General features: G+C 54.8%; 1 protein-coding gene across 4 annotated transcripts; it reads left to right on the top strand.

Moving 5' to 3' along the window:
* Positions 1–27,913, top strand: PDZD4 (PDZ domain containing 4; the record flags this gene model as incomplete). 4 transcript variants are annotated; one of them, XM_082681047.1, is made up of 8 exons in its annotated part: positions 1–60; positions 22,653–22,888; positions 24,036–24,126; positions 24,540–24,638; positions 25,212–25,274; positions 25,723–25,824; positions 26,066–26,176; positions 26,363–27,913. In XM_082681047.1, the coding sequence occupies 8 exons, from the start codon at positions 1–3 to the stop codon at positions 27,911–27,913; spliced, it is 2,313 nt and encodes a 770-aa protein (XP_082537173.1). The 4 variants fall into 4 exon arrangements, with proteins under 4 accessions (XP_082537173.1, XP_082537172.1, XP_082537171.1 ...); XM_082681046.1 differs by having other exon boundaries at positions 22,653–22,906; XM_082681045.1 differs by having other exon boundaries at positions 22,653–22,906; positions 23,994–24,126.

Below are 27,913 nucleotides of genomic sequence, written 5' to 3'. Positions count from 1 at the left end.
ATGGGATGTAATATGTGCGTGGTCCAGAAACCGGAGGAGCAGTACAAAGTGATGCTTCAGGTAGGGCGGCTGGGCAGCTGGGGCGAGGGGCGTGGGCGACACCTGGGGAAGAGCTGGCCCGCGGGGAGGGCCGGGTGGAGGGGCACGAGGGCTCGACGAGGAAGAGGTAGGGAGCCATCCTCGCCCTCAGTTTCTGGGGCTGCTGGGTGTAGGTGCTCCGTGGGAACCAGGCAAAGATGGGGGGTCCCTGCGCGGGGGTAGGGGTGCGGGGCGCATCCCTGGCTCGCCCGGAGTACATTGATTGGGACGCGAGCCCTGGGTCCAGGTCGGCCCGGGTCGGGAAGTTGGGCTCAGCCTAGGTCCTGTGCTCATACATCCCGGGCCCGGGAGCCGGGAAACGCGTTGCTGCCGGCGCCGGCGCGGGATGGGGGTTGCATAGCAACGGCCTCCGTTCCCAGCACTCGCTAGCCCCGGTGGACCCAGGGCGGAGGAGGGAGCAGGGCGCCCGCGGCGCGGTGGGGCGGGGCAAATCCAGGTCCCCGTGGGCCATGGGTACTGGAGCGCGCGGGCCGCCCCGGGACCCCGCCGCCGCCTGGCCAGGATCGGGCATCTACCCCCGCACGCACTCTCCGCTCCGGCCCTGCCCAGACAAACGGTGGGCTCCCAGCCCTTGGGAGCCTCGGGTGAGTGGCTGTCGCCGGGTCTGCCAGAAGGGCAGTCTTCGGGAGTCGGTGACCGGCCTGCCCTAGGCCCCGCAGGGCCTTCGGGTCTTGGGCGGTGGGGGCGTGTACCGGGCAGTGATCGGCGGGGAGAGAGGGGAGACTCCAGGTCGCGCTCTCGGACCCGGAGCTCGGCTTCCTTGCCTGTGCGTGGCGTGACTTCGTGAGTGCGTGCCTGTGCCCCGTCTGTGTGTTCGCGGAGGCTTCTCCGGCCCTGCGTGTGTGTACTTTCTGTGTGCGCTCTGAGAGCTGTCTAGAGAAATGTCCCGGATGGCGTGGTCTGAGACGCCCCCAGGGCTCTGTGGAGGGAGTTCAAGGTTAGAGGGAGTCTGGACCCAGGGGCAGACCGGGCGCAGACAGGGATAACGTTTCTGCTCTGGGTTTATTGGTCCGGACTGGGGAGCAAGTGCAGGTCGGAGAGGTGGTGGCTGGGGGAATGGGGTCTCCTTAGAAGAAAAGGGGGGACCCCTACAGGCATCGGCCGGGGCGCGGTGGGGATTGGGGAGCCCGCGGGAGTGCTGCATTCGTGCTGAGAGCCTCTGGCCGTCCTGGGCGGGAGGGGAGGGGGGCAGGACGGGAATGTTGCCTAGCCTGGCGGCGCTCCTCTTCCGCGCTCTCGGGCCGCTCTCCCGGGACACGCGGGCCCTCTGCTTTCCCCGCTCTCGGCCCTCCGCCTTCTTTCTGCCATTCTCTCCGCCACCCCCACCCCGCCTCGTGCTTCCTCCCATCTCTCGTTCCAGCTGTTTGGAAATCTTGCCTGGCCATTGCTATTCGCCCTCGTGGGATCAGGTTCGGGAATGGCCCAGGCTGGACCCCGAGCAGTCCCGTGGAATCCCAGTAGTGGCACCAGGGCTCCCGGCGGGAGGTGGGCTGCACTGGTTGGTTGATGAGGCCGTGGGATCCCGTCCTCACTGCTTCCTTTCTTGGGATCATTCTATCAAATGGCAAAAAGCGAACCTTAACTTCCTCCCGGAGGGATTGAGGTAGTGCTTCGTTAAAGGCCAGTCCCTTGCGGATGTGTGGAGAGTGGAGGGCAACCTGCGCTGCGCTGCAGGCCCGAGATGAGCCGTGGTTGGGAGGCGACGCTGCTGTGACCCTTCGGGTTCCCCATGGGCAGTGGCAGGGAGGCTGCCACAGATCTGGCTGGGACGGCCTTCAGGGAGGCTTCATGTCGCAGGAAGGCTTGAGGTGAACCTGGGCTGGAAGGTCGCAGTCCAGGCTTTTCTCCTGGAGAGAGAACCCCAAGCCCTGGGCAAGTAGCTCCCCAGGAGGAGGGCGGCCTCAGGCCAGCCGCCTCTGCTTTTCCTCATCTGCAGCCCTCACTGACCAGTCCCTGGGGGTGCTGCTCCCTTTTAAAGCTCCTGCAGAAGTTTGGACAGAATCCGAGACTGGATGCAGTTTTATTTTATTTTACCTTTTAAATTTATCTTTTTAAGTTAATTTTTGTTGGAGTATAGTTGATTTCCAACGTTGTGTTAGTTTCAGGTGTACAGCAAAGTGAATCGGTTATACATATCTCCCCTCTTTTTTAGATTCTATTCCCATATAGGTCATTACAGAGTATTGAGTAGAGTTCCCTGTGCTATACAGTATGGATGCAGTTTTTAAAAAGGAACTATCCTTCAAAATTAAGGGAAGACAAAAGAGAATTGAATTTAAAAAAATCTGGAGAGCAGGGAAAACCATTAACTATCCCAGATGACTCTGGGTCTGGGGGCTGGCGTCCCAGGCGCAGCAGGGAGCTTCTCCTGGTCCCAGCCTCTTTTCAGAGGGGAGGGAAGCTTTTGTCCCAGAACACCAGGCAGTTTCCAGGACCCCTTGCCTGCCCCCCCTTAAACTCTGGTGCTTCACAGCTTCAGAGAGGCTTCTCCATGGTTTGTCCACACCCACCTGTGGCCTCCGCACCTTGCCAAAATAAGGAACCCCCCCGGGATACAGTTCAGCCCAGAGAAATGCACAAGTACACCTACAGCACTTGCCATGTGGCTTCATTTTGCTGGGGCGCCCTGGGGCCCCTTCCTAGATCCCCAGAGGTCTCTGACACCCAGGTTAAGTGCCGAGTGTCTTATTCTAGCCTTGAGTTCCAGACCCTTTTCTCCCGATAGTTCACAGGCATTTAAAAAAAACTTTATTGAGATATAATTCACATACCCTTGTAAAACATACAGTTGAGTGGGTTTTAGTATATTCAGAGAGTTGTGCAATCATCACCACTATCGAATTCCAGAACATTTTCATCACCTTGAAACGAAACCCCGTACCCATTAGCAGTCACATTTCCCCCAATACCTCCTAGGCCCTGGCAACCACCAATCTACTTGTCTTTATGGACTTGCCTGTTCCAGACATTTCATCTCAATGAAACCATACGATACGCGACCTTTTGTTGTCCGACTTCTTTCCTTTATCGTGTTTTTTTTTTTTTTTTTTTTTTTTGCGGTACGCGGGCCTCTCACTGCCGTGGCCTCTCCCGTTGCGGAGCACAGGCTCCGGACGCGCAGGCTCAGCGGCCATGGCTCACGGGCGCAGCCGCTCCTCGGCATGTGGGATCTTCCCGGACCGGGGCACGAACCCGCGTCCCCCGCATCGGCAGGTGGACTCTCAACCACCGCGCCACCAGGGGAGCCCCTATCGTGTTTTTAAGGTTCATCCATGTTGTAGCATGTATCAGTACTAAATTTCTTTTTATTACTGAGTAATTTTCCTTTGTATGGCTATACCACATAATATTTATCTATTCATCCATTGATGGACATTTGACTTATCTCCACCTTTTGGCTAGTGTGAACAGTGCTGCTGTGAACATGAGTGTACAAATGTCTGTTTGAGTCCCTGCTTTCAATTCTTTTGTGTATATACCCAGAAATGGAATTGCTGGATCATATGGTACTTGTGTTTAGTATTTTGAGGAGCTGTTTTCCACAAGGGCTGCACAGTTTTACGTTTTACGTTCCCACCAGCAGTGTATGAGGGTTCCGTTTCGCCACACCCTTCCCACACGCGTTCTTTATTATAGCCATCCTACTGGGTTTGAGGGGACATCATATGCATTTCCTGATGAGCATCTTATGCTGTGCTATTGGCTATTTGCGTATCTTCTCTGGAGAAATGTCTATCTTTATGCCTGTAACACATTGCTTTTACTAGAGCTTTGTAAGTAACTTTTGAACTGTGGGTCTTCCAACTTTGTGCTATTCAAGGTCGTTTTGTCTATTCTGAGTCACTTGAGTTTCCATATGAATTTCAGGATCAGCTCGTCAATTTCAGAAAAACCAGCTGTGATTTTGTACGAATTGCATTGAATTTGTATTGAATATTGCATTGAATCTGGGAGAGTATTACCCATGAACATGCGATGCCTTTTTATTTGAATCTTCAATTTCTTTGCCGCGTCGCTTGTGGGATCTTAGTTCCCCAACCAGGGATTGACCAGGGATTGACCTCCGGCCCTCGGCAGTGAGAGCACAGAGTCTTAACCACAGGACCGCCGGGGAATTCCCTGAGTCTTCACTTTCCTTCGCCAATGTTTTGCACTTTTGTTAAATTTATTCCAGAGTACTCTATTCTTTATGATGCTATTGTAAGTAGAATTGTTTTCTTAATTTCCTTTTCATTTTTCTCATTGCCACTGTGTAGAAATACAATCGATTTTTTATATTGGTCTTATATCTTGCAACCTTACTAAACTCATTTATTAGCTCGAATGGTTGTTTTGAGTGGATTCTTCAGGATTTCCTATATATAAATAGAGGATAGTTTTACTTCCTTTCCAATCTGAATAGCTCTCATTTCTTTTCTTTTTTTGAATTTTATTCTATTTATTTTTTTATACAGCAGGTTCTTATTAGTTATCCATTTTATACATATTAGTGTATATATGTCAATCCCAATCTCCCAATTCATCACACCACCACCCCCCTCCCCACACCACTTTCCCGTCTTGGTGTCCATACGTTTGTGCTCTATGTCTGTGTCTCTATTTCTGCCCTGCAAACTGGCTCATCTGTACCATTTTTCTAGGTTCCACATATGTGCGTTAATACACGATTTTTGTTTCTCTCTTTCTGACTTCCTTCACTCTATGACAGTCTCTAGATCCAACCACGTCTCTACAAATGACCCAATTTCGTTCCTTTTTATGGCCGAGTAATATTCCATTGTGGATACCTCTCATTTCCTTTTCTTGCCTATTTGCTCTGGCTAGCACCTCCGGTACAGTGTTGAATAGAAGTGAGAGTGGGTATCCTTGTCTTGTTGCTGGTCTAAGAAGCTTCCAGTCTTTCACCCACAATTCTGGTTTGTCATACATGCTCCTTATCAGCTTGAGCAAGTTCCCTTCTGTTCCTAGTTCGAGCGTTTTTATCATGAAGTGTTGTTAGGTTTTGTCAAATGCTTTTTCTGTGGCTCTTGAGATGATCCTGTGGTTTTTGGGCCCTTGATTCCACTGACGTGGTCTATCACGGGCACTTTAAGTGCGGCATGTCAGAACCGCAGCTCCATTTCTGTTATCCCAGTCTAGTCCTCCAAGGATACTTAACCAAGTGTGGGCGCTGGGGGCGTGCGGAGGCACAGGGAGAGCTTGAAAAATCTGGAAATGACCCTGAGTGGGGGAGGGTCATGCATGTTGATAGGAAGAGGAAGAAGCCAGGTCATAAAGGGCAGAAAGGGAGGTAGCCTGGTCACCTAACACTGAGACACAAACGCACGTTCCGAGAGCCTTTCCTGTTGTCCCTGCTTGCCGGGCCTGTGTCCTTCTCTCTGACACCATGACCCCCATGACGTGGATCTGTCTGAGCCACTGATAGAAAAATTCTAGAAAATGCAAACTCATCTATAGTGACAGAAAGTATTTGCAGGGATGGGTGGGAGGGAGGGAGCAGAGGCAGGAGCACGAGGACGCTTTCGGGGATAATGGAAATGGTCACTATCTTGATTGTGGTGGTGGCTTCACAGATGTGTATGTACACCTTATATCAAAACTTTTCAAACTGTACGCTCTAATATGTGCAGCTGATCACGTGGCAATGGTACCCCCGTAAAGCTTTGAAAGCAAGAAACACGTGTACACCTACCAAAGGAAGAAAAGCACGCGAGAGCACTTAGCCCACCAGGAGCCCCTTCTTTCCTTCTACTTTGGGATCCCTGCCGGGGAAGACGGTGTGGTGTGGGGATACTCAACGGCTCACTGGCTCAGTGCCTCAGTTTCTTCACCTGCTCTATGGGAATAAAGAGCGCCTGCCTCCCGGCGTCATTGCCATTGGGAAATCAGCGGCACTGGGTCCCCTGGGATCTCATTTGGGTGGGGGTGGAGTTGCTGCCATCAGGCCATTTGGTCAGGCGTTAAGGCGTGGAAATCGGATGGAGAAGGCATTCCTCATGAACATGTCACAATTAATGTCCAGTGACAGAAGAATGTCCAATATGATTCTGAGGGTTTTTCTAGTAAGAAAGAAGGGGGAGAAAAACAGAGGCGCCGTGAGTTGTGAAGTGTAACGTGTAAGATTACTTAGGCGATGGACACATGCCAAGGTGGAGGCACATTTGGTCCTTTTGCACGTGAGCCAAGTCAAAAGAAGAAAGATTGAGAAGCTGGGGCTCAGAGCTGGCTTTGGGTGTGACAGGCGTCTCCCCTCTTTGTCGTGCAATCTGTCTCTTCCTCATGCTTGCTTTGAGCAGTGGAAATGAAAAGCACTCCATAAGGGATATCATTCTGATTACTGCGAGACACAGAGCTTGCTTTTGGGCCAGCCAGGTTAGCCCAGAGGTGGGTGGGTGGGAGGACGTTTTCCATCATCACCCAAGGTGCCTGGGAAGCTGTGAGCACACACCCAAACACAGATCTTTTTTTTTTTTTTTTGCGGTACGCGGGCCTCTCACTGTTGTGGCCTCTCCCGTTGCGGAGCACAGGCTCCGGACGCGCAGGCTCAGCGGCCACGGCTCACGGGCCCAGCCGCTCCGCGGCATGTGGGATCTTCCCGGACTGGGGCACGAACCCGTGTCCCCTGCATCGGCAGGCGGACTCTCAACCGCTGCGCCACCAGGGAAGCCCCCTAAAACTGATCTTAATGATGACCTCCGGAAGTTCTTTGCTTTTCCATACTGGCCGCACGTGGGGCACCCCTCATTCCCAGCCTCTCTCTCCAGGCAGGACTTCAGAGGGGCCCGAGAGGCCTGCTCTTCCCTGGAAAGGCAGGGGGGCCAGGGCAGGTGGATCAGATTTCCGCTTGCCCCATGGGCACCACCCACCCACTCCCCTTTGTGGAGTGAGAGCAGAGACCCTTTGAAGCACTTGCCTGTGGTCTGAATCCTGTCAAGGTGTGTGCAAGTCCTCCCCGGTTCCTCAAGGGGGTGCTCTGGGCCAGCATGACTCTACCCTGAGGCCCTTGTTAGAATGCAGGATCTGCTCGAGCAGCTCCAGGGGCGGGCCTGGGATTCTGCATTACTCACGACCTCCCAGGGGATGTCCATGCTGCTGGCCCTCAGACTACACTTTGAGTAGCTAGGACCTCGCTCAGGACTTGGATAAATCAGTGAAGCCCCAAATTATGTCAATATCACCTAGGAAGTGAGGTTATTACAAATAAGAGAGGCAGGCCTCACACCTATCAGATCAATTTCCAGGGATAATTGACCAGGTGGGGCCCCAAGGGACATAATCTGTTCTTCCAGGCTACGTGCAACTAACTGAGCCTCTTCCCATCACCCACAACCTTACCAACCTACAGGCAGCTCACATGGGTACCCAGACACACACATCAGCCCCAAACTACTAAAAAGTCCTTTGAGATGAGGGCTTCTTGTGCTTCTTCCTTCTCTCGCTCCTGCCCCTGGGCAGAAAGAGTGGGCACAGAGTTCTGGGGGGCGGATGGTATGGCCTGTCCAGGCAGCCTCAACTGGGGGCATGCCATTCACTGGGCCAGTCACATGTTGGCGTGTAGTGCTGTGTCCCTGCTAGAGTTCTAACAAATTAAGGCATTTTGCAGCTACCAATGCAATTCATCCAGTTGGGGATCATCCTTGGAAGGTAAAACCATTAGATAAAGGTTGTTGGGGAAGAAAAGATAGTCACTGGGTCTCAAGGTGTCACCCAGATTACTCGTGCATTGGGGAGGGAAAATGCAACTTTACAAGGGAGTCACCAGGTGATCAAACCGAGCCTCCCTAACGGTGGGCAGCCCGGCCCCCTGCCCCTCCTCGCCCTGTGCGGGGAGGGAGAAGGACATAGCCTGCCCTGGGCAGCGCTGTCCTCAAAACACCTAAGCTGAATCTAACCAGGAAGGAAGCGGAGTGGGCAAATCCAGACTGGGACGTTCTGCAAGGCGCGTGCCCTAGACTCTTCCAAGAGGTCAGTGTCATGAAAGGTTGTTTTTTTTTTTTTAATGCATAGATTGTTCTAGATTACAGGAGACTAGAGACCTAATGACCAAGTGTGTGATCCTTGATTGGATCCTGGATCTGAAAAAAAAAAGAAGAAGAAAAAAAACAGCTATAAGGGCATTAGCAGTACAATTGGAGAGATGCAGAGGTGCTGACTGTGTCAGTGTTAAATCCCTGAGCACATTAAGGGTGTCGCGGTTTCCCGGGGGTGGGGGTGTGTGGAGAGCGTCGGTGCCAGCATTTTGCTTGGGAATGTGTGTGTGTAGCGAGGAGGGAGCAGGTGCGGTGGAATGTGCACTCCGGGGAGAGCTGGGTGAGGGGGTGCAGATGTCCACGGTCAGATGCGCCAACGTTCCTGTGGCTTGACAATTTTTAAGCTCCAGAGATGGGAACACATGAATGAGGACTTCTGCTGGGCCACTGAAAAGATGGGAGCGCACAGAGCCTGCCTGGCTTCTCCTTTCTCGGTCCTGCTGAGCCAGACACGGCTGCGTCCAAGGTGTTCCTTGGACACTCGCGACAGCAGAGCTGAGATAGCGGGTGCAACGGGGCGCCAGCGCAGAGGCTGACTTCCGGTCTGTGTTCTCGCCTAGCCTAGGTTTCCCAATCCGCAGGGTGGGGTTGGGAGACTCACCCCAACCGTGGGCGCCCCTAGAATTGTGTCGTGAACCCCCTCCCCCTCGCGTTACCCTGGGTGAAAGGGGAGGTCCCTAGACCTCCCGGGGAGCCGTGGGGCCCGCGGGACCCCCAGTCACCCGGGCCAGGGCTCTTTTCTCAGCCTACCCTCCCTCTTCTCGCCTGCTCAGAGATTCCCGATCAGGGCATTTGGGAAGTACGGCGAGGACCTCCCACCCGGAGCCTCCGGCCCAGTCGCGCCAGGCCTCCTAGAGCGGGGTCCGGAGACCCGCCCCGGCCGGGAGTGGGGACGGAGGGGTGGGGGCGGAGGACTCGCGCCGGTCGGTCGGGCTGCGCCGGCTGCAGGCGCCGGAGACGCAGCCAACGGGCTGCCAGCCTAGCTCGCGCCGCCGCCGCCGCCGCGCGCTCTTTGTCTGCGGCTCCGCGCCCGGGGAGGCGGGACGAGCGAGCCTGGGCCCCGCCGCTTCGCGGCGGGGGTCGGGGTGGGGCCGTGCCTCCCGCTTCGCCCACCGGGCCCCTGCGGGAGCGCGACTGCCCGCTGAGCTTCCTGCGTTGCTCTTGCCTGACCCCTTGTCCCCGAGTCCCCTCTTGCCCCCATGTCCCTCTAGTCAGCCCCCGTGTCTCACCTGACACCGATATCCCTTCTGCTGCCCCCCCCCGCCGTGTCCCTCCCTCCTGCCCCCGTGTTCCCCTCTCTTATTGCCGTACCTTCTGCAGGTCTTTCCCTCGCTTTCTTTGGCATTTAAAATTTTTTCCTCTTCTGAACCTACCTTTCCCATCAAGCTTTCAGACGCTCTCAGGCGTCTGACCTGGTAAAACCCAAACGTTAGTGCTCTCCCGCATCCCCAAGCCCCAGCCCCAGGGCGCTTGCACCCCATTCTCTGCAGAAGCTCCCCAAGGCTGAGTATCTGTACAGGTCGCCCTCCCCGATTGCCCCCTTTTAGCAAATCCTGAGGACCCTTCTGCGTCCTGACCCAGTCCATCCTCCCGGTCCGTGGTGCACTGTCTTGCCCAGATTCCCTCCTTAGTTTTCCTTCTCTCTGGCTGACTTAAGCTCTGTGTCTCCTCAACTGCTCAATGTCAGGGTGCCTTAGGGTCCTCCTTGGGCCTCTTATCCTCTGCTACACTCAATCCCCAGGTGATAGCCTCCGTCTCATGATTTTAAGTCAAGAACAACCAATCCCTGCTTGAATTCAGTAGCAGTGGTCATATGACACCTGGTTTGGTGGCTCGGTTTGGGATGCGTGTAAGTGGAGTGGGGGCGCTGGGGGTGTCTGCAGGTCTCAGGGACTTCAAATCAGAGACAAAGATGTGCATTGATTAAACAAGTTCCCCAGGTCCCGCCCCTCCCCCCCACCCCTGTGTCTTTTCCAGTGGTCTTCACCTCTGTAAGGGCACTGGTGGTCTCTGGATCCGGGCAGCAGTTTTAATGTTTTATTGTGGGAAAAGATATATGACATCAAGTTTACCATTAGTGACACTGAGTACGTCCACGGTGCGGTGCAGTTGTCACCACCAGCTAGTGCCTGATCGTGTTCATCCTCCCAGAAGGGAACTTCACACCATTAAGCAGGCAATCCCCATTCTCCCTCTCCCCAGTCCCTGGCAACCTCTCATCTACTTTCTGTCCCTATGGATTTGCCTGTTCTGGAATCATACAGTACATGGCCTTTTGTGCCCGCCTTCTCTCACTCAGCTGGGCTGTTTTCATCCACGTCGTAGCATGTAGCAGGACTTCATTCCTTTATACGGTGGAATAATCCACCGGGTGCATGTTACCACATTATGTTTATCCATCTGTTGGTGGACAATGTAGGTTGCTTCCAAATTTTGGCAATTAAGAATAGTGCTGCTGGACTGCCCTGGTGGCGCGGTGGTTAAGAATCCACCTGCCAATGCAAGGGACATGGGGTCGAGCCCTGGTCCAGGAAGATTCCACATGCCGCGGAGCAACCAAGCCTGTGCGCCACAACTACTGAGCCTGCGCTCTAGAGCCCGCAAGCCACAGCTACTGAGCCCATGTGCCACAAGTACTGAAGCCCGCGCGCCTAGAGCCCATTCTCCACGACAAAGAGAAGCCACCGCAATGAGAAGTCCACACACTGCAACAAAGAGTAGCCCTCGCTCGCCGCAAGTAGAGAAAGCCCGCGCGCGGCAACGAAGACCCAACGCAGCCAAACAACAACAAAAAATGAATAGTGCTGCTGGGAATTCCCTGGCGGTCCAGTGGTTAGGACCCAGCACTTTCACTGCTGGGGCCCTGGTTCAATCCCTGGTCAGGGAAATAAGATCCTGCAAGCTGCGTGGGGTGGCCAAAAAAATAAAAATAGTGCTGCTATGAGCATCTGTGTACAAGTTTTTGTTTGGGTGCCTGTTTTCAATTCTTGTGTTACTGCTGGGTCATCTGGGAACTCTAGACAGTTTTCCACGTCCACTGCTGTTGACATTCCTACAAGCAGTGTGTGAGAGCTGAATTTCTCCACGTTCTCATCAACTGTTATTTTCTGTGTTTTTATTTCAGCCATCCTAGTGGGTGCGAGGGGCTCTCTCATTGCGGTTTTGATTTGCATTTCCCTTGTGATGAGTGATGTTGAGCATCTTCTCTTGTGCTCGTTCGGTGTCCCTCCTCCCTCCCTCACGGTTCCTTGGTCATTTTCCCCAGCTCAGCAGCAGCTCATGGTAGCCCCGTCTCCACTACCACCCCCTGAGCTGAGCCATTGCAGTTGTCTGCCGGTCTGTCCCCTGCCTCCGCCCTGTCCCCTACGTGCCTTATTCTCCAGCAAGCGCTAAGTCATTCCATCCTAGGGCTTAGCACTGCCTGCAATGTTCTTCGAAGTCCCTAGCACGGCTGGCTCCTTGTCATCTTTCAGGTCTCAGTTCAAATGTCACCAGAGAGGCTGTCCCTGTGCGTTCTATCAGCCCCCGTCCAAGCTCAAGGCTCTGTATGCTCATTTCTGCCCCGGCACTGGTCTCCCCAAACAACGTGGGGATCATGTCTGTCTTGCCCAAGGTTGTTGCTCCTGTTCTGCCGGTGCTGGGTGAGCCTGGGCTCTGAGCCAGCCGTGGGCCTGTCCCCGAATGCCCTGTTCCGGGACACGTGCCCTCTTCCCTCCAGTGGTTCCTGGCCGACCAGGGACTGGGTCACTGGTGCACCCACACCCCACGTGCCGACCTCACCTCCTGCGCTCTGCCGTGGACCCTCTGAGCCGCAGCCTTGCCCCCCCTTTCCCTCCCACCTTCCAGCCAGGACCCTTGTGGGAGGGGCTGTGTGCTGGATCCCCCCAGGCTCAAGCTTCTGCCCACAGCTTGAAGCAGGCTGCCTCTCAGCCTCCGCAAGAGCAACCCGGCATGGCGGGTGGGTGGCGGCGAGGAAATCCCACTCCCCCTCCCTTCCTGGGCTCATTCTTCCATGTCTCTCTGATCCCCGGAGAAGCCCCGGGGAGACAGCACAGCATGGGCTTGTGCCAGGAATCCCTTGTCCTCGGCCCCCTGGGGATAAGGGACTGGGTGTTCCCCAGGGCCCCCCTCAGCGCCTGAGCTGTGGCAAGTGGCCCAGGCACCCAGACTCCCTGCCCGGGTTCAGCCTCTGGTGCTGGGGGCCCTCTGCTTCCTTGCTCACCCCCAACACCCTGGATTGTTGGAAAGGCCTTCGCATGCCCCCCCGCACTGCCTCACAGTCCTCCTTTGGAGCTTGGGTTGAGGCAGTCCCTGAGCCAGCTGTGTGTCAGCTGTGTGTCAGCTGTGTGCCAGCTGTGTGCCAGCTGGGAGCCAGCTGGGAGCCAGCTGTGTCTTGGCTCCTCTCCCGCACCCCTCCCGCCCTCACCTCACTCCCGGCCGCCACAGGCACCTGCCTTCCGCTGGTGTGAGGGGCCTTGCCCCGGGGCCTGGCCTACCTTGAGGGGCTGGGCTGGGCACGGCCTCCCTCTGAAGGCAGGCCTGGGGGCCTGCTGGCTGTGCGCCCCCGCTCGCAGGTCAGTGCCTCCACACCCAGGGGCCTCCTGCCGCCCTCTGCTCACACACTGGGCTGGGGGAGCTCAGGGCCCGCTCCCGCAGAACCTCTCTGCAAAGGCAGTCCTAGAGCCAGTGGGAGGTGGGTGTGACGGGGAGGGGCATGGGGGAAATGGGGGGTGGGATGGTGTCTGCTCTGTCCTGTCCCAGGCCTGAGACCAGCTGGCAGCCCCATGACAAGGCCCTTCTCCAGCCTTGCAGAACCAGCTTCCTGATGCTCTGCCCCCATCTGGGCTCCAGGCTCCTGGGAGCTGCCCCTTGCATTCTGGGGACACCTGGGCCAGAAAGCACGTCCCGAGCTTCCTCAGATCGGATCGGATGTGAAGTCTGACGGGACTTCATGGCCTGCTCCCAAGGGGCCTGAGCCCAGAGGCTGTACCGCCTGCAGGGGCTGCCCAGGAGTAGAAGCACAAAGCAGCCCATGCCCCCGAGCCTGGGGCCTCCTCAGGGAAACCGAGCACAGGCTAGATTGTTGTAGTTTTTTAAAATTTATTTATTTATGGCTGCATTGGGTCTTCGTTGCTGCACGTGGGCTTTGGCGGGCTACTCTTTGTTGCGGTGTGCAGGCTTCTCACTGCGGTCGCTTCTCTTGTTGTGGACCACGGGCTCTAGGCACGCGGGCTTCAGTAGTTGTGGCTCGCGGGCTCTAGAGCGCAGGCTCAGTCGTTGTGGCACACGGGCTTCGTTGCTCCGTCGCATGTGGGATCTTCCCGGCCCAGGACTCGAACCCGCGTCCCCGCATTGGCAGGCGGATTCTTAACCACTGCCCCACCAGGGAAGTCCCTCCTTCCAGTCTTTAAAGAAGATATTGTGTGATAATTGATACTTACGCACGTACCAATGAATATACATAACGGGCACGTGCATTCCAAATAGTTTTCAAAGCCCCGTGAGCCCCCGTGCACCCTGGGAGCTGGCACATTTGTAGCATCATGAAGCCTCCGTGGGCTCACACCTCCCTCCCCACCTTCATCTGTCAGCTGCCTCCCACGTGCTGAGATCCACACTCTCAGAACTGGGGTCAGCAATGCTATTTTTTTTGAAGTTTGTAAACATTTTTTCAAAAAACAATTTAGCCATGGTATATAAAGTTTGGAAAAAAGCAAGTTCTCAGATTTCCATTTCCCTCGAACAATGTTTTTATATATTCTTTCCCAGTCTTTCCATAAACATACTTTACATGGCAATCGTCATAGTTCACATGGCATTTTATATCTTTTTTGAGAAACAGGCTTGTTATTGGAAGACTCTGGTAGGGCAGCTGTACACTTCGATGAGGCAGACACTGTTAAAAAATTTATTTATTTATTTGGCTGCGCTGGGTCTCAGCTGCGGCGTGCGGGATCTTTAGTTGTAGCATGCGGGATCTAGTTCCCTGACCAGGGATTGAACCCAGGCCCCTCACATTGGGAGCGCAGAGTCTTAACTGCTGGACCACCAGGGAAGTCTCGAGGCAGACAATTGTGCTTAAGACTGTTGTAAAGTTTTGGGCATTAAAAATAATGCTGGTACCTCAATAAGTTAAATGTAGAATGACCATATGGCCCCAAAGATTTGAAAACAGGGACTCAAAAACTTGTACACAAATGTTCACCGCAGCGTGATTCACAATTGCCAAAAGGTAGAAGCAAACCAATGTCTGTTGAGGGATCAACGGTCTGTCCGCCCAATGCAGTAGTTTGGAATATGATGGAATATTACTCAGCCATAGAGGAATGAAGTACTGATGCCGGCTGTAATGTGGATGGACCTAGAAAACATGCTTGAGGAAAGATGCCAGACACATCGGACCACCTGTTGTAGAATTCCACTTATGAAATGTCTAGAGGCAAAGAAAGGAGATTGGTGAGTGCCAGGGCCTGGGGTGAATTTGGAGAGAATGGGCAGGGGGTCTCCTTTTGAGGGGATGAAAAGGTCCTGGAATTAAATAGATGTGATGGTTGCACAGCTACGTGAATGCACCAAATGCTACTGAACTGTACACTTGAAAATGGTCAATTTTACGTTTGGTGTATTTTACCACAATAAAAAAAATCATGAATGCTGCTCTGAACATCCTGTGATTCATGTAATATCGATTCTGATTATTTTAGGATCTATTACTTAGAGTCAATTTACTGGATCAAAGGGTGTGATGAACATTTTCAAGGTTCTTTATAGTTATTGACAGATTCCTCCAGCAAGTTTACCATTTTATGCTCTGGGGTAACGTTCAGACTGAGAGTGTGTGGTCTGTGATGGGGTCAGCCCGCGCAAGGGTCGCAGTGCGGGTCGGGGGGGGGGGAGGCGGCTGCTACTCCAGGGACCTCTCCCGCCCGCGCCCCAGACCAGGCTCGCAGCTGCTTCCAGGGCAGGGATCTCCAGGTAAACCGGAGTCAGGCCCTCAGCGAGGGGAGGGGGAGGGCCACCTGGGCCACATTTGGGCAAAGAGGCACCTCTGAGGCGCCGGTCCCCGCCCCCCGGCAAGGCAAGGGCACCTTTCTGCAGAGTCCTCAGTGGAAGCAAAGCGACTTCCAGCCCAGCTGGGTCCACAGGGCGGTCCCCTTGGGCAGCGTCTTCAAATCGATTTCCCTGACCGTGGGCTCAGCGAGCAAGTATTTGCTCTCCCTGAACTAGAAGGGTTCCTGGTGAAGCTGAGCGCAGGTCCACGTGAGGTGTGGTGTGAGTGTATCCGGCCAGGCCTTCGGGCGGCCTCCAGAGCCCGATGGAAGGCGAGTCACCCTCAGACCCCCTGCTCGGCATTCTCCCTGGGTGGTCGCTAGGCCTTGAGTGGCGCTTGGGCTCGGAATGGACATGCCTGGGCACCTGGCCTTAAGTGAGTGTGGGTGACAGGAGGGGGGCAGGAGGTGACGAGCAGGTGTGCAAGCAGCAAGAAGAAGGGTGTGTGAGCGGGCAGGAGAGTGCCGAGGGCGGGAGTAGGGAGCCCAAGAGATGAATAAGCTTGGCTGGAGCGCTTAGGGGGAGGGTGGCGAAGGGAGGGGGCCAGAGAAGACCCTCTGCAAGGAGAAGAGAGTCCAACGCAGGATCCTAGACCTACCCCCACTGCCACCAAGCCATCCCACCACAACCCACGCCCCTACCCAGACCACCAGCCCAGAGCCCCCCACCTGAGCCGAAGCCCCGCCTTCTCACCCCACTCCTCCGCACCCTTCCCCCCATGGGTTCCCACCACCCACACGCCCCCCAGCCCGCAAGGAGGGGGCTTCTCGAAGCTGTCCCGACTGAGCATGCTCCCTGCCCCTCAGCAGCCTGAGATGCTGACCGTGGTGGGCCTATTCGGCGAATCCCTTAACCTCCCCAGTTTCCTCATCTGTGAGGTGGACGTACTCTCAGTGCCTGTTTCATAGTACTGGCCATAAAGCACTCACAGCAGAATGGGGCACGGTCGCCCGTTAGTAAGTGGTAGCTATTAGTATTGGTTTGTAGCTATTATTAGTAATAATAGTAATGGCATCCCTGCCAGTATTAGAGCCACCCAGGCCAGAAACCTCTGTGCTCCCACATCCCCAGGTCTCACCCATTCCACATCCTAACGGGTGACGGCAGCAAGAGCCCCCCAGCTGGCCTCCCTCCCCCTAGCTGCTCCTCCACGTGGAGATGTTCTGGAATATTTCCTGAGCTTGGGAAAGTATGAGCATCAAAAATGATGTCAGCACGCGCGTGTACTGCCACCAGCCTCGATGTGGGCCTTGTTGGCCTCAGTGTTTTTCCCATGCCTGACCCCGTTCCTCTCCTTCTCTGTCCGAGGGGATTCAGGTTTGCCATTCTGAGGCACATTTTCTACTGTGTGTGCTATTCATAAGCAGGTGTGTTGTCACAAGCCACATGTATGACTATACCACACTTTTTGGAGCCACTCCACCGACGGCCGGCCCTCGGCTCTTTCTAGCTATTAAGATGACGCTGCTCGCTTCCCAGCGTCCCGAAGGGGCATCGATTCAAGCTTATGGGTGGGTGCAGGCTCCCTTTTCCTGGAATGCCCGTTTCCCTTTATTCTGGACAATCCTGTATCAGTTCTGTGCGTTTGTAAGGATCTTCTCTTAGCCTGTCCTATCTTCTCACTGTAGTTATGGTGTCTTTTGTCGTCCAGAAGTTTTACATTTTAACATAGTCAAATTTATCTTTTCCATTCTTGTTTGCCCATGTTTTGTCTTAAGGGAATTCCCTGGCCGTCCAGTGGTTAGGATTCATCGCTTTTACTGCCAGGGTCCAGGTTCGATCCCTGGTCGGGGAACTAAGATCCTGCATGCCGCGAGGCATGGCCAAAAAAAAAAAAAAGAAAGAATTGCTTCTCTATCTCAGCATCATAAAGACACCGTTCTCTCGCCTCCAAGGTAGTTTTACCGTTTAGGACTTTGATCCATTTGGAATTGCTTGGTGTGGGCTTCGAGCAGTGGCAGCCGGGGAGGTGGGGAGCGCCCCCCGGTGGCCTTAGCTTGAGGGGGACTCTGAAGGGAAGCTGGCTTGGGTTCAGACATTTTGGGACTGGAGCGGGGCCATTTGAATGGTGGCTTCGCCGGTGCACGCGAGTCTTCGCTGCCGTAGGGTGAGTGAGGACGAGAAGCGGCAGAACGCTGGATCCTTACCGTGTGCCTGGGCCCGCACTGCTTTGCCCGTTGCCCCGCATTTCCGCATCTTGTTTGTAGCCTTCACCCTTTCTGGGAGGGCTCCTGTCTTACCTGTCCTGGTCCCACACACCTTCATTAGCTCTTGGGGCCCATCGTGACTGCTGAGGAGAAGAGAAGAGGCTGAAGGAGCCCCAGGCGCTCTCTGCAGGAGTGGCCCAGGAGCTCCAGGCCTCCACACCCAGAGGTCTGCCTCTGCTCTGCGCCACGTGGGTCAAGGGGAAGGTTGCTGGGCTGTCAGGGGCATCACTCCGGTGGCCTCGATCTGCTCCGTGGTGTGTGTGCCCATCCCCCTCTTGACATCCCAGACCACCCTGCACTCCCCTCCCACTGCCTGGGCCCAGTTTCCATAGCAACGCTGCTGCTGGGTAACGTTTCCAGGGAGACAGACATCCCTGTGTTTCCCAGTGTCACCTGAGCGTCCCACTGCACATGGTGAAAAGGTGAAACGTCCCCCACCCCCCACCAACCCCAGTCAAAGATGCCGAGCACAGCTCTCGGCCCTTGGCCCTTCTGCTTCTTACAGGAGCCCTTGACTTAAGGGCAGTGGGGAGCCGGAAAATGTTCTGAAACGCAAAGCCCTCGTTTGGAGCCTTTGTCGATTTCCATGGTGTAAACACTCCTACCATGGCCACCAGCCCGATGTCACTGAACGCGGGGATGGGAAGACATGCACAGTCGCACACTGTCCTATGGTGTCTCCTTCCAGACACACTAGACCAGATAAAAGTGTAGTAAAATAATTAGAAAGCCATGAGCTTGGAGGACTCATTGCCTTTGTTTTTATTTTTATTTATTTATTTATTTATTTAAAGTTCACACAATGAGATTCTTTAAAAGTATTCCAAGGGACTGAAGAAACATGGTAGTTTAAGATACAAAAGATAGTCACTCTAGGATTAAAAACAAAAGAAAATATTTATAATGATGGTCACCATCTATATTTGGCATTTTATTTCAAAAACTGACTTCTCTTTTTTTTTTAACATCTTTATTGGAGTATAATTGCTTTACAATGGTGTGTTAGTTTCTGCTTTATAACAAAGTGAATCAGCTATACATATACATATATCCCCATATCTCCTCCCTCTTGCATCTCCCTCCCTCCCACCCTCCCTATCCCACCCTCCCTATCCCACCCCTCTAGGTGGTCACAAAGCACCGAGCTGATCTCCCTGTGCTACGCGGCTGCTTCCCACTAGCTATCTATTTTACGTTTGATAGTGTATATATATCCATGCCACTCTCTCGCTTCGTCCCAGCTTACCCTTCCCCCTCCCCGTGTCCTCAAGTCCATTCTCTATGTCTGCGTTTATATTCCTGTCCTGCCCCTAGGTTCTTCAGAACTACTTTTTTTTTTTTTTTAGATTCCATATATATGTGTTAGCATACGGTATTTGTTTTCCTCTTTCTGACTTACTTCACCCTGTATGACAGACTCTAGGTCCATCCACCTCACTACAAATAACTCAGTTTCGTTTCTTTTTATGGCTGAGTAACATTCCATTGTATATATGTGCCACATCTTCTTGATCCATTCATCTGTCGATGGACACTTAGGTGGCTTCCATGTCCTGCCTATTGTAAATAGAGCTGCAATGAACATTGTGGTACATGACTTTTTGAATTATGGTTTTCTCAGGGTATATGCCCAGTAGTGGGATTGCTGGGTCATATGGTAGTTCTATTTGTAGTTTTTTAAGGAACCTCCATACTGTTCTCCATAGTGGCTGTATCAATTCACATTCCCTCCAACAGTGCAAGAGTGTTCCCTTTTCTCCACACCCTCTCCAGCATTTATTGTTTCTAGATTTTTTGATGATGGCCATTCTGACTGGTGTGAGATGATATCTCATTGTAGTTTTGATTTGCATTTCTCTAATGATTAGTGATGTTGAGCATCCTTTCATGTGTTTGTTGTCAGTCTGTATATCTTCTTTGGAGAAATGTCTATTTAGGTCTTCTGCCCATTTTTGGATTCGGTTGTTTGTTTTTTTGATATTGAGCTGCATGAGCTGCTTGTAAATTTTGGAGATTAATCCTCTGTCAGTTGCTTCATTTGCAAATATTTTCTCCCATTCTGAAGGTTGTCTTTTCATCTTGTTTATGGTTTCCTTTGCTGTGCAAAAGCTTTGAAGTTTCATTAGGTCCCATTTGTTTATTTTTGTTTTTATTTCCATTTCTCTAGGAGGTGGGTCAAAAAGGATCTTGCTGTGATGTATGTCAGAGAGTGTTCTGCCTATGTTTTCCTCTAAGAGTTTGATAGTGTCTGGCCTTACATTTAGGTCTTTAGTCCATTTTGAGTCTATTTTTGTTCGTGGTGTTAGGGAGTGCTCTAATTTCATTCTTTTACATGTAGCTGTCCAGTTTTCCCAGCACCACTTATTGAAGAGGCTGTCTTTTCTCCATTGAATATTCTTGCCTCCTTTATCAAAGATAAGGTGACCATATGTGCATGGGTTTATCTCTGGGCTTTCTATCCTGTTCCATTGATCTACATTTCTGTGTTTGTGCCAGTACCATACTGTCTTTTTTAAATAAATTTATTTATTTGTTTTTATTTTTGGCTGTGTTGTGTCTTCGTTGCTGGTTTCTCTACTTGCGGCGAGTGGGGCTACTCTTTGTTGCAGTGCATGGCCTCTCATTGTCGTGGCTTCTCTTGTTGCAGAGCATGGGCTCTAGGCATGCAGGCTTCAGTAGTTGTGGCACGTGGGCTCAATAGATGTGGCTCACGGGCTCTAGAGCACAGGCTCAGTAGTTGTGGTGCATGGGCTTAGTTGTTCCATGACATGTGGGATCTTCCCGGGCCAGGGATCGAACCCGTGTCCCCTGCATTGGCAGGCGGATTCTTAACCACTGCGCCACCAGGGAAGCCCTACCATACTGTCTTGATGACTGTAGCTTGTAGTATAGTCTGAAGTCCAGTAGCCTGATTCCTCCAGCTCCATTTTTCTTTCTCAAGATTGCTTTGGCTATTCGGGGTCTTTTGTGTTTCCACACAAATTGTGAAATTTTTTATTCTAGTTCTGTGAAAAATGCCAGTGGTAGTTTGATAGGGATTGCATTGAATCTGTTGATTGCTTTGGGTAGTAGAGTCATTTTCACAATGTTGATTCTTCCAATCCAAGAACATGGTATATCTCTCCATCTGTTTGTATCACCTTTAATTTCTTTCATCAGTGTCTTATACTTTTCTGCATACAGGTATTTTGTCTCTGTAGGTAGGTTTATTCCTAGGTATTTTATTCTTTTTGTTGCAATGGGAAATGGGAGTGTTTCCTTAATTTCTCTTTCAGATTTTTCATCATTAGTGTATAGGAATGCAAGAGATTTCTGTGCATTAATTTTGTATCCTGCTACTTTACCAAATTCATTGATAAGCTTTAGTAGTTTTCTGGTAGCATCTTTAGGATTCTCTATGTATAGTATCATGTCATCTGCAAACAGTGACAGCTTTACTTTTTCTTTTCCGACTTGGATTCCTTTTATTTCTTTTTCTTCTCTGATTGCTGTGGCTAAAACTTCCGAAACTATGTTGAATAATAGTGGTGAGAGTGGACAACTTTGTCTTGTTCTTGATCTTAGAGGAAATGGTTTCAGTAAAACTGACTTCTCTTTTATTCAAAGTTCTGAAAGCAGCCAGATTCATTGGAGGTAGTTTTTCTTGTAGTCACATCTTTCTGACTTTATTGAATTTCCTTTTCTTAATGAATCCTGAGGGTTGAGTTAAATGTTAAATATTGGTGTTTATATAAGGAACATGCATGTTTGCTTTTGCCTTTGTTTTTAATAAAATTCATTTAGTTGTAAGTTTGTTCCATTGAAAGGTCGATACTGGCTGTGTTTAATGCTGCCTCAAGCATTTCCTGACAGTTTTGGCTCTGCTAAGGGCTTCAAGGCCAGTCCTCACATTCCCTTGGTGCCCAGCCTTTGCCAGTCCACCCTTCACACGCGTCTCCAAATACACGTCAGCAGCCAGCCCTTTTCTCCCATGCACTTGGCCCCGCGGGCTCCGTTCCCTCTTCGCTTTATAACTGCGGCCTCTCCAGCTGTCCAGATCCTCTTGGGCTGTGCTGACCACATTCTTACAACTAATACCTTCTTGGTTGACAAGCTGCTTCCTTGATACCCTTTGATCCAATAATTCCACTTTTGGAAAATTTCTCTAACATAACAACTATAGATTACACAAAGATATACATAGAAAATAGGTACAGAACATACAAACAATGTGTCTCTGCAACCTTCTTTATAATAAAATTGAAAACCACTAGTGATGGACAGTAGGGACCAAGCCAATACACAACGGACGGTCCACGCGCAGGCTGGCGTGCTCCAGGCCTCGGGGCGCCTGCAGTTACAAATTGGAAAAAGAGCAGGAATGAAATATGCCAACACATTCACAGCTTTTACACCCTTGAGATGGGTGATTTTTGTTTTCTTCCTTATGGTTTTCTGTATTTTTCAAATGTTCTACAACGAAACTGCTTTTTTTTATAATTAGACAGACCTGATTAAAAAAATCTTTTCTGACCATGCGAAGATTACAGAGAGGGGAACATAAAAACTGAAACTACTGTCTACAAGGACACAACCAAGTAGCAGCAAGGTGATTATTTGGGTTCCATGAATCAGAGGAGCCACTGGCTGGCCAGGCGTCCCTAGGACTCCTTGTGCTTTCCTTTGACAGCCTGTCTTCCTGGAACGACATCCAGGGCTGGCCTGTTCTTTGCAGCCTGGAAGACATGATTTTGCAATTGCATTGGGCATCTCTGTGAAGCACCCCTTCTCCGGAGACTCCCGGGGAGGGGGTGGCACCGTGAGAAGTGAAGACTGGGACAACAGTGGTCTTGTAAGGGCCACTTCCTCAGCACCTCTTAGGCTCGGTGTGTGTTGGCCTTTTCTCTATGGTGAGTCGTTGCTGCCTTGAGGACAGAGACCCTGTCCTCTGAGGCTTCTTGCTCTTCCGGACTCTCCCACCTGAACCCGTTTGTTGACTGACTCCTGTCGGCAGAAGGGAGTCAAGGTCTCCCTCCCACCTTGATATGTTGGATGTTCCCAGCAGATGCTCGGTCATTGCTAAGGGGGCTCCCCGTGATCTTCCCACACCAGCTCTGGCCTCAGTGCTGCTTGAAGGAGGAGGACGGCCGAAGGGGATCTAGGGCCCTCGGGGCGTGGCGCCATGTGGGGGCAGGGCTGAGAAGTGGGGCTCACCTGGGAATGAGGGCGCCCAGGGGTAAGCAGGGCCTCAGCGGGTCCTCACGGGGACATGTCGTCTCTGCCGCAGGTGAACGGGAAGGAGCTCTCCAAGCTGTCTCAGGAGCAGACCCTGGAGGCCCTGCGTGCCTCCAAGGAGCCCCTGGTAATCCAGGTGCTGAGACGCAGTCCCCGCCTCCGGGGCGATGGCTCCTCCCACGACCTGCAGCTGGTGGACAGTGGCACTCAGACCGACATCACCTTCGAGCATATCATGGCGCTGGGCAAGCTGCGCCCACCCACCCCACCCATGGTCATCCTGGAGCCGTACGTCCCGTCTGAGCTGTGAGTCGCCCTCAGGAGGGCCCCGGGCCCTGCCTCCAGAGAGGGCAAGCCACCTGGGGTGGCTGCCCCGTGCCACCCAGAGGCCACACTGTCGCAGCTCTGGGCGTGGCAGGGAGACCCCGACTGGCTGCCCCCGGGCAGGAAGCAGGCTCCTTGGCCTCCGGAGCTGACCGTCTCACCCCAGGGCTCGGGCATCTCCGGGCCTTTAGCCTCTGGCTGGACAGCAGCTGGTGAATGGGCCTGAGGGTCCTGACATGCAGGCTCCCCACTGTATCTACCCCCAGGGCCAAGGGAGGACCGTCCCGGGACTTTGCTGCCGGAAGGTTGAGGTCCTCAGCTCCTCCTCTATCCTTTCTCCTCCTCTGCCGCCCCATCGTCTTCTGCCTCACAAGCATCATCCCTTGAATCTTCTTGCATCCTTGTCTGTCCCATTCCTCTGCCTGCTCTGAACTTCCTCCATCTCTTCGGCTTCTTTCTTTGGCCCGCTCGGAAGAAGGGCCTCTCATCCGGGCCTGGTGGCCCATGACTGTGTGAGCGCTGACTCATTTCGCTAGCCTCACCCCGGCGGCAGGGAGGTCATCCCGGGATCCCCTCCTCCACAGAGAGGTAGGCCTGGGGCTGGCAGTAGCCAAGCTTAGCCTCGGGGCAAGGAGGGCCGCCTGTGGAGAGAGACTGGGCCCTCCTCCGCTGCCCAGCAATCCTCCAGGGCCTGGATAACTCCTGGGGGCACTGCATGAGTGGGGCCAGTGCCAGGTGGGAGGGGCACCCGCAGTTTGGAGAAGTCAGTCCCTGCTGGCTGGCATGGTTAGAGGAGTCTGAGCTAGCGGACAGGACAGGATGGGGTGGGATGGGATGGGATGGGACAGGGCGGGGTGGGGAGAGCTAGGCATGCCTGGGTCCTCGCTGCAGATGCCCTCACACTCCTGTTCAAGAAATGTTCCTGGTCTTTGCATAGATGCATGTAGCTCAAAAGGAGGGGGTACAGAAGAGGTAGCTGGGCCACCGCCTCCCAAGGTTGCACCCCGAGCAGGGCTCCATGCCAAGCGCACTGGGACCCGCCAGCTGGGAGCCGGGGCTAGGGAGAGAGGGGAGCAGATGGCTGGCCTGACGCCCCGCTTCTCCTGGGCAGCCCCCCCATCAGCCATGAGTATTATGACCCGGCGGAGTTCATGGAGGGCAGCCCGCAGGAGGCAGACCATATGGAAGAGCTGGAGTATGAGGTGAGCTGGTGGCCAGCCTTGGGCGCCAGCCCCAGGGCATCTGTCTGTGGCCCAGCTCGGGCCTGGCTCCCGAACCCCCAGGCGGCTGGGCCTCGCGGCCCTTTCCCACGCATGGCTGAAGGGCTCAAGGGCCAAACTGGGCTGAGTTGGGGAGGGCACGGGTGAGGTCCCTCTGTCAGTGTGTGCCGGCGAGTCTGTGTCCCACGCATGTCTGTACGCTGTGCGTCCCGTGTGTCTTGTGTGTGTCTTGGGCATTTCCTGGTAAGGGACACCACAGGACACACGTGCCATTTGGGATGGTAAGAGAGACCTTTGGGAACTCAGCTCAGGTGATGCGGTCTGGGGGGTTAGGCTGGGCCGAGGCTGCCGTCCCTGCAGCTTCTCCCTCTGCTTATCCATCCCCCTTGTGGCAGGAGGTGGAGCTGTATAAAACCAGCCACCGGGACAAGCTGGGCCTGATGGTCTGTTACCGCACGGATGACGAGGAGGACCTGGGCATCTACGTTGGAGAGGTATGAAGGCGGGACGGGCGGCTGGGATCTTCTAGAAGGCAGTGGAGCTCTACGTGCCTTCCTGTGTGCTGGGACACGACAGCTGGACTTGGGTGCCCATCTGTACGGCACCCATGAGGGGCCAGGGCAGCACGGAGGCACGTGCTGAGGCAGGATGTGGCGCGTGAAGACTCCCCACAGCCTTGCCACGCTGCCCAGGGCTCTGAGGCTGCCCATAAGGAGGCAGCTTAGCGCCACAGGAAGGCAGCCAGTGGCTTCGGCGTGTGTCCAGCCGGGCAGTCCTCCCCAGGAAACCTGTGCCCGTAGTGGAACAGTGGGGCCTTGCGGGGTAAGGCAGGATGTGGTCCGGCCAGGCTGTGTTCTCCCACCACGTCCTTCAGGAGCCCTGCTGGTAATCACAGGGGTTCTTCTCCGCCACCCGTCTGGCAGGTGCTGGGTACTTTCCCATACTTTGCCATGCTCAAAAAATCAGCCCTCCGTTCACAGTGGGGCCTCTGAGGCGAGGCTGCCCCTTCCTACCAGACGGGCACCTCAGGGAGGGGGCCGAGTCCCCATGATGCGCGTGCCTTGCAGGTGAATCCCAACAGCATCGCAGCCAAAGACGGCCGCATCCGCGAGGGAGACCGCATCATCCAGGTAAGCAGGGCAGGCAGGCCCCGCAGCTCTCCTCAGCCAGTTCTAGCTCCCTCCTGCTCAGAGCCCCACCCGATGCCGGGCATCCCGCCGGGCCTGAAACCAGGGCTAGGACCATCTCCCTCCTGCACGACCACGCGGTGGCTCCCATGTGCCCGTGGGCTCTGCTGGCGTCTCTGCTCGGGCCCCTTACCAGCCTGTCCCTCCGTGCCCCAGACGTGAGCGTGCGTCCTGCTCCTCGCCGCTCCAAGCACGTGTGCTCTTGTGTGGGCCAGGCTGTCTTCGCCCCCGGCACCTTCCACTTGTCTCCATCCTGCCAGAGCTCGAGAGCCTGTCCTGGCCCAGGGTGCTCGCTTTGGAGCTCCCTGCGAGGGGACCCCTGTAGCTCAACTGGAGCCTGCCCCAGAGCCAGCCCTGGTGTCCTCGTTGATTGTCCCTTGGCCTGCCACAGATAAATGGTGTGGACGTCCAAAACCGGGAAGAAGCAGTGGCCATCCTGAGCCAGGAGGAGAATACCAACATCTCCCTGCTGGTGGCCCGGCCTGAGAGCCAGGTGTGTGTGCCCAACAGGGCGTCCTGAGTCCCCTGATGTGGGGCTTTCTGTCTTGAAAGCTGCCGACTAGGGCACAAACATGCCAACATCCTGGCACTGATGGAGGGTGTGGGGGGGTGTTCGGGGCCCATTTCCCTTTGTGGCCTCTGATGGCTGAGTGGGCTGGGACCTAGACGCGAGTGGGGTCATTGTCTGCGGAGGTCCTTAAGGCAGTGGGGACAGCACGGGCCTGTCTCTGCAGCTGGCGAAGCGGTGGAAGGACAGTGACCGGGATGACTTCCTGGATGATTTTGGCTCTGAGAATGAGGGGGACCTGCGGGCGCGGAAGCTGAAATCTCCCCCTGCCCAGCAGGTGAGGAAGGAGGGAAGGCGGTGGGGGGGAGGGCGGGGAGGGCGGGCAGGACGGCAGACGGAGTAGAGGCTTGGGGGGGCTGCGGGAGATGGACCAGACCCGAAAGCCCTTCCGATCTCCATCCTCCCCCCACGGCGCCCCCACTGGTGGGTCCCAGACTGAGCGGGGCTCATCTTCCAGCTCCAGCTTGGAAACGAAGAGGAGAAAGGGGCCCCTGATGCGGGCCCAGGCTTGAGCAACAGCCAGGAGCTGGACAGCGGGGTGGGCAGGACGGATGAGAGCACGCGCAACGAGGAGAGCTCTGAGCACGACCTGCTGGGGGACGAGCCCCTGAGTACCGCCAACACGCCCGGGCCCCTGCGCAAGTTTGGCCTGCAAGGGGACGCCCTGCAGAGCCGCGACTTCCACTTTAGCATGGACTCCCTGCTGGCCGAGGGCGCAGGGCTGGGTGGCGGCGAAGTGCCGGGCCTCACGGATGAGGAGTACGAGCGCTACCGCGAGCTGCTGGAGATCAAGTGCCACCTGGAGAATGGCAATCCCCTGGGCCTCCTCTTTCCCCGGGCTGCCGGCGGCAGCGGCGCCCTGGATGTCAACCGCAACGAGAGTGTGGGCCACGAGATGGCCGTGCTGGAGGAGGAGCTGCGGCACCTGGAGTTCAAGTGCCGCAACATCCTGCGGGCGCAGAAGATGCAACAGCTGCGGGAGCGCTGCATGAAGGCCTGGCTGCTGGAGGAGGAGAGCCTCTACGACCTGGGGGCCGGCGAGCCCAAGAAGCACGAGCTGTCTGACATCTCCGAGCTGCCTGAGAAGTCAGACAAGGACAGCACCAGCGCCTACAACACGGGTGAGAGCTGCCGCAGCACTCCGCTGCTGGCGGAACCCCTGCCCGAGAGCCCCCTGAGGCGGGCAACCGCCGGGGGCAACTCCAACCTGAACCGGACCCCCTCCGCACCCCCTGTCGCCGCCCACCCCAAGGCTGCCCCTCCGCAGGGGGGTCCCGCCAACTTCCGATCCCTCTCCCGGGATCCCGAGGTGGGCCGGAGACAGCACTCGGGGGAGCGGGTCCGCCGCGGCCCCAAGACGGGGGTGACCCTGGAGCGCGTGGGCCCCGAGGGCAGCCCTTACCTGTCGCGGCGCCACCGCATCCAGGGCCAGGAGGGCGATCACTACCACAGCTGCATGCAGCTGGCCCCGCCGCGCGGTCTGGAAGAGCTGGGCCGCAGCCCCTTGAGTTTGGCCAGTGGCCCTCGGGTGGGTGGGGTGGCGGCGGCGGCCACCGACGCGCCCCGCATGGAGTGGAAGGTCAAGGTGCGCAGCGACGGGACCCGCTATGTGGCCAAGCGACCGGTGCGGGACCGCCTCCTAAAAGCCCGGGCCCTGAAGATCCGGGAGGAGCGCAGCGGCATGACCACCGACGACGATGCGGTGAGTGAGATGAAGATGGGCCGCTACTGGAGCAAGGAGCAGCGGAAGCAGCACCTGATCCGGGCCCGGGAGCAGCGGAAGCGGCGCGAGTTCATGATGCAGAGCCGACTGGAGTGCCTGCGGGAGCAGCAGAGCGGCGACAGCAAGGCTGAGCTCAACATCATCGCCCTGAGCCACCGCAAAACCATGAAGAAGCGGAGCAAGAAGATCCTGGACAACTGGATCACCATCCAGGAGATGCTGGCCCACGGCACGCGCTCGGCCGATGGGAAGCGGGTCTACAACCCTCTGCTCTCCGTCACCACTGTCTGA

The sequence above is a fragment of the Grampus griseus genome (assembly GCF_964374135.1).
Source record: "Grampus griseus genome assembly, chromosome: X".
In the NCBI taxonomy this organism is placed as follows: domain Eukaryota; kingdom Metazoa; phylum Chordata; class Mammalia; order Artiodactyla; family Delphinidae; genus Grampus; species Grampus griseus.
This window is presented reverse-complemented; position numbering and strand designations above follow the sequence as displayed.